At 42.1% G+C, this 6,204-nt stretch overlaps 1 protein-coding gene across 1 annotated transcript in view; it reads right to left on the reverse strand.

Moving 5' to 3' along the window:
* Window positions 1–6,204, reverse strand: part of ATP11B (ATPase phospholipid transporting 11B (putative)) — a 114,890-nt gene that overhangs the window by 67,647 nt on the left and 41,039 nt on the right. The window contains exons 3-4 of the mRNA XM_025195918.1: window positions 5,946–6,035; window positions 2,446–2,526 (exon numbers count right to left, since the gene is read on the reverse strand). Coding sequence (XP_025051703.1) covers window positions 2,446–2,526; window positions 5,946–6,035 — 171 coding nt within the window. The remainder of the gene's footprint in view (window positions 1–2,445; window positions 2,527–5,945; window positions 6,036–6,204) is intronic.

Here is a 6,204-nt window from a genome sequence, read left to right on the forward strand (position 1 = left end):
TCCCCCCCGCGCTGTTGCCAGCCCCAAGTGCAACCCTGGCCCAACACCCCCACCATGTGTTGGGAAGAACTCAGCACTACCCCGGCCCCAGCCTGTAGCCTACTCTGCCCCACTCTGCGCAGATGCAGGGGCACATGCACCCTCCCCCCCATCCCCTCCCAGGGTGCACGCAGCGGCAGGATCCAACCACCCCGTACCCCCCAAATGAGCTGCGGCTCCATCCTGCGCCCCAGCCCGCCCCACTTAGGCAGCACCTACCCCAGCCCCATTCCCTCCCTGTCTGTGGGGGCCTTAATCTGCCCCCTCCCCCCCCCCCAGTCACACCCCTTCCCTCCCACTGCAACAGACTTACCAGCTGCATGCAGCTCTTCAAGCTGCCAGGCTCTGCTCCTCGCTGCCTACATGCTGCGTTGCAGCTCTGCACATGCACAGGCATTTATCGGCCAAATTATCAGCCACATCAGGCTGATTTCCAATACAGTAAATGTTCTTTATATCAGTGCCGATCCAATATCGGACCACGGTATCAGTGCACCTCTAGTTTCCTGTACCTAACACTAAAAAATTTAACAGAGGAAAAAGGCATGCTGTAACAACAGGTACATGGCAGGATACTGGAAGGACTGCAACTATAAACTTCCTGAACAAACCAGCAATGAAAGTGTTTCCCAGACAGTAGGAAAAAGCAATAAGATTCACATTCTTGTTAAAGGTGACCTGCAGAAAAGGATTTAGTAAAATCTGGTAACTTTGAGGCATCAATCCTGTAATTCTAAACAGCAATGTAGTTCGGATATTTGGCAGGGAATCAAAGCTCACCTTTAGAAAGCACTGATGTCAGCAACTTTTCCACCTGATACCCTTTTCCTACATCATACTGGAGATACCTCATATACCACAGGATACTTAAAGCCAGACTATTGCGGTCAAATTTAATTCCCAACTTCTCGACTACAAACCCTGCTCAGCTGGGCCAGTCTAACAGGGCTACCTTTGTAGCAGTAACACAACGTTGTAGACTGCCACATGGACAGAAAATAGTCTAATAAAATTACATTCCAAATGTCTTTATCCTTGACATCTGGTGAATTTAACATGAAATTCTAACTTGCATTACTGGTAAGTCTATTCTGCATGTAACCTTAAGCCTTGCCAAAAGCCCCACTAAAATAACAGCATTCATATATTTTTGATAATAAAGGATAGTTCAAAATATGCCTGTTTAGTTTGCAAAAAAAGATTTTGCAAAGTTGGGATACTGTATTTCTGCCTTTTATCAACATGCAATTATAAAATGGTTGTCTCCAATCTTCCCTGAAGGAGAGTGATAGCCCAAATTTCTACTCAGCTCATTTGCTAAGTAACATTGTTCCTATTGAAAGAGATTATTTAAGTTTCCTTTGAATTAGAAAAAGAAGGTGCATAGTTCTGCAACTAATTATATCCCCACTCCACCCATGTACGCAGAGAAAGAAGCGGAGGTTTGTCTGAGCCAGCAGGGGAGAAAAGCTTTGGGCCCCTTGAGTTATATGCCTTCCTTCTTACTGAGCATCCAGTTACAGTATATGCCTTCTTACGGAGTGGGCGTGAAGTGGACACTCTGTGCCTAAATAGTTGGATAAAAGGATGCAATATTAATTCATAGACGCATCACTGCCAAAGGATAAGAGAGATCTCTCTCCCTCGGGATTAAAATAGGGGGTAGGCTTTGGGGCTTGCTGTGGGAATAATGCTAGTTGCCTTTTTTTGGAGCTAATTTTCTCCCTTGGCTTTATTAAAGTTTGACCTTTTGAAACTGAGAGCTTTCATTATGAAACTAAGTCCTATAAACCCCCCCCACCCACCCAGTCTACTGCTTGAACAACATTCATTTTAAGATCATACTCCCAAAACATTTTTTCCCATTTTAACTACTACAACTTCCTTTGTCTGACAAGAATAGCAACAATTTGCCAGAGCTGACCTTTCATCTGCCAGCGTACCACATTTACTGTTAAAGTATGTCCTGCACCATACACCTTAAGGCATAACTTGCCTTTTAACTGCTGCCAAACATTGTGCAAGTTGTTCTAATGCATCATCTCCCTCAAATATCTTTCCTGGCCTGTTTTATGTATGAAGATTTTTTAATACATACTGAGGTGTGCCAGGGGAATGAGCGAGAAACCTTAAAAAAAAGTCTTATAAAAACTGACATGCAAAGCTTAAACAAAAATGCCCTCCGACAGTCACTCACTGTCCATTTGAGTGGCATTACAGTCATCATGCGCACAGTAACTCATTAAAGCAGAGTATCAGTCTCAGCCTTCTTAGGTGCAAATGTTAAAAACATGTACCAATTTGTTCTTCACTGCTTAGTGTCTAACAAACAGTGACTATATCATTTAAATTTAAAAAAACCAAAATGTTTTAAAAGAAACCATGGTGTTTAAGCTAATTTTATACCGGCTTTATGGCTGTTACAGTTATGACAAAGAATAATGGCAATCCACTTGTAATAGGACTGGTAGGTGTATCTATCATAAGCTAGAGAAAAAGAAATGAGAAGGTTAGTTTCAAGCTTGTTTTTAAAATAATTTCCAAGTAACATCAAAAAAACAAAAGCAATAACATTTTTACCATACAAGCAAGACTATTCAAGTCAATGAGGCTCTTAATGCACTGAACACAGCTGCACACATCTAGCAGTGCCAACAGTGATATATACACCTCAGATAAAAGAGCAATGGTGAAGATCATAAAAAGATATTTCCCTGGTGTATATCACATCATTTTGCTTTTAACACCATTTTCTATCCTACCAAGTTGAGCTGAATGTTAAGATACTCCATGGAACTGCTTCTATGCAGTGTGCAATGAATTATCCTACTTTTTATTTTTGTAAGCTAACAGCCATCTTAGAGTCAAACTGAAAAAAATGAAACTTTTATAAAAGTATCCCCTTGTGCAGAGTGCACCTGTCCATTTCCCACAAGTAAACTGTGCAGATTCAATCATTTCGTAGAAATCATACAAAATTAGGGTTGGAATGGACTTCAGGTCATCTAATCCAACCCCCTGCTCAGAGCAGGACCACCCCCAACTAGATAATCCCAGCCAAAGCTTTGTCTAGCTGGGTCTTGAAAACCCCCAGGGATGGAGAGTCCACCACCTCCCTGGGTAACCTGTTCCAGTGCTTTACTACCCTCCCAGTGAGAAAATTCTTCCTAATATCTAACCTAAACTTCACTTGCTGAAAGGTGAGCCCACTGCTCCTTGTTCTGTCATCCGTCACCACTGAGAACAGCCCAGCTCCATCCTCTTTTGAGCCCTCCTCAGTCTTCTCTCCTCTAGACTAAATAAGCCCAGTACAATTCGTGCTGTGTAATTTGTGCAATTTCTGCCGTGGTACCAACTGCAGTGCCAACACTAACAACATCTACAAGTGCTTTGGCAACTTCTTTTGACAGCAGTGGGTTCAAGGGCTGCAGAGAAAAGATACAAGTAGAAATTCAAAATACTAATGTACATTTATTCAAATGTATTAGGTTTATTTAGGGGTTGATGTAAAAGTAGGTTCAGGACAAAATTACTGCTCTCTCCTCAAAAGGTCCTTACTGGAATGGAATGGGAGCTCATAATGAAGTTACACTGGTTCCTCATGTGGCTTTGCCAATCACATTTTGTTTTGAAAGATTTTTGTAGTAATAAATATTTTGAGCATTACCTATATTTATGTTTGTATAAGATATAGCCCCTCCCCACAACGATTCATGCTAAGCTCTATTAAAACAGCAGGTTACGCTCCCACGAGAAGGGCTGAAACCAGCATTCATGACTACAGCCTACACCTCAGGTCAGCAACCTACAGCCCACAGGTGAGATAATCTGTTAAGAGATTGAATCTAGCCTGAAGAAGTCTGATCCATTCTGCATTTTATTAGTGGCACACTGATCTGCTGCTACCCAGCTGTCAGATCTGCCCACCTTCTACTCACAGCCAGCTGATCACCTGTCACCTCTCCAGCACTGCTCTGTGTGGAGTGGTGCTCCATCACCCACCCAAAGCAGTGGTGGCTGTGTGGTAGAATTTCTGCCTACCACGTGGGAGAGCTAAGTTCAGGTCCCAGCTGGGTCAAGTAGGGGTGAGTGAAGTGACAAGGGAGAAATTCTTTTTTTCAGGCCCTACGAGGAGAGGCTAAAGGGCCTGAACCTATTCAGTCTCCACAAGAGAAGGCTGAGAGGGGATCTGGTGACCGTTTACAAACTCACCAGCAGGAACCAGCGAGACTTGGTGGAGGCTCTGTTCCCCTGGGCACCACCCAGGGTTACTAGGCATAATGGCCACAAATTGTTAGAGAGAAGGTTCAGGCTGGACATTAGGAGACATTACTTTACAGTCAGGGCTGCCAGGCTCTGGAATGGACTCCCAAGGGAGGTGGTGCTCTATTCTACCTTGGGGGTCTTCAACAGGAGGCTGAATAGATATTTGGCTGGGGTGAGATGATCCTGCCCAGGGCAGGGGGTTGGACCTGATGACCTGTTTAGGTCCCTTCCAACCCTAAGCACTATGAAACTATGAAATGTAGCCTCCCCTGAAAACTGTGCTGTTGCTTGCCACACATTTCGTGGCACATTTTTGGAGGAAGCTCCAGAGAGGTTAGAAAGCAGCCCTCCATACATAGCAGGGATGGTGACAGGGGATAGGTGGTGCATAGTGGTGCCTAAGGTGGAAGCAGTGGATCACCATTAGAAAAGGCTGGCGACTCTGGCGAAGAAGGTGCAAGGAACAAGGACAGCACTGGAAGTCAAAAGCTGCCCTATTCTAATTCTAGCTATCTTATCAACTTACTGAAAGACTTGGGCAACTCTTTCAAACTCTTAAGTATTCCCACCTCTAAAATGACATAGATCACTTATCTGTCTGCTTCAGAAAGATGTTGAAGACTGTTTTGAAATGAAGTGCTTTGAACAGGTCTAGCTGTATATAAATTGTAAGTACAATTGCTGAACTGGTGACAAAGATACCCTTACACGTGTCAGGTAGTGATACTACACACATCATTACCGAAATTACTATCAGCTTGTAAAACAGGTTAAACATGTCCTACATTGCTTTGGCATTGGCATCAACTCAGGTCTTCATGCATCTGTTTTTTTTTTAAGTGTATTTTGACCACCTGCCAGCTTCAATGATGAATTTTCAGAAATTTGTTTTACGTATCTACATTGTCTAATTTGTAAATTTTAGGGCTGCATAACATCTGTTTATTGCAAGAATCTTAATGAAAGAACTTTCAGGAGAAAATGTGAATTTTATATATTCCAATATTATAGGATAATGCACTCCCAACTCAAGGGGCAAGCATAACTATTCAATACAAGTGTGCTTGGAAGTTCAGACTTTTGCAAAGCCATGCCCAGAGAACTAGATAAAGAAACTGTGGCAGCAGAAGTCTCATTCTACTCTGCTTAAATGTTATTAATGTATATAAAATTGAGGTGAACTGACTTTGGAATTTATTGAGACACGATTGAGCTACAGTCCTTGTGGATGTGATCAGCTGAGTTCTTCCTGATAAAAATCACATCAGGAAAGGAAGGTAACTTCTTTTACTGCTTATTCTTTGTCCAGTTTCACTGTTTTTCAGACACTGGTGCAGTCCTGCAACTGTGTAATACTGCAAAAACTTTAATTTTGAAACAGTTTCAGTGATGGGTATTTAAAGTTCACATAAATAGAAAATATTCAAAGTAATGCTTCACAGTCCAAATTCAGGAGTTTCCTTTCAGTATTTAGATCCCCAACATCCCTATAAACTAGGCAAGCAATTTTACAGACTGGAAAATTGAGAAAGATTCAATGATTTGCCCAATGAAGAAAATGAGAGCTACAACCCAATAAATCATAGTTTGCAGCTCCATATTTAGATCATGCTAGCAGATTATAATTGTCATCCACTTACCTGAACCAAAAATATAATCAAAAAATAAAAATTGGCTACTCTTCTGAACTGCTCAAATAAATTTTTTGGAACAAAATTCCATACCGTGTACTGCAAAGAAAGAGAGAAATGTGGTTATATAACATAACACATTGCATAAATTGCCAATGAAATTAGAGCACTCTTAAAGTTCCTTCAGTGTTTTCCACTCAGTCCCCCACCTCCCCGAAATTCTTTCACTTGTAGTTTCTCTTTCCTCTCCTCCTTCTCACGGTCTTTC

Source organism: Alligator sinensis, unplaced genomic scaffold (genome assembly GCF_000455745.1).
Source record: "Alligator sinensis unplaced genomic scaffold, ASM45574v1 scaffold301_2, whole genome shotgun sequence".
Classification (NCBI taxonomy): Eukaryota; Metazoa; Chordata; order Crocodylia; family Alligatoridae; genus Alligator; species Alligator sinensis.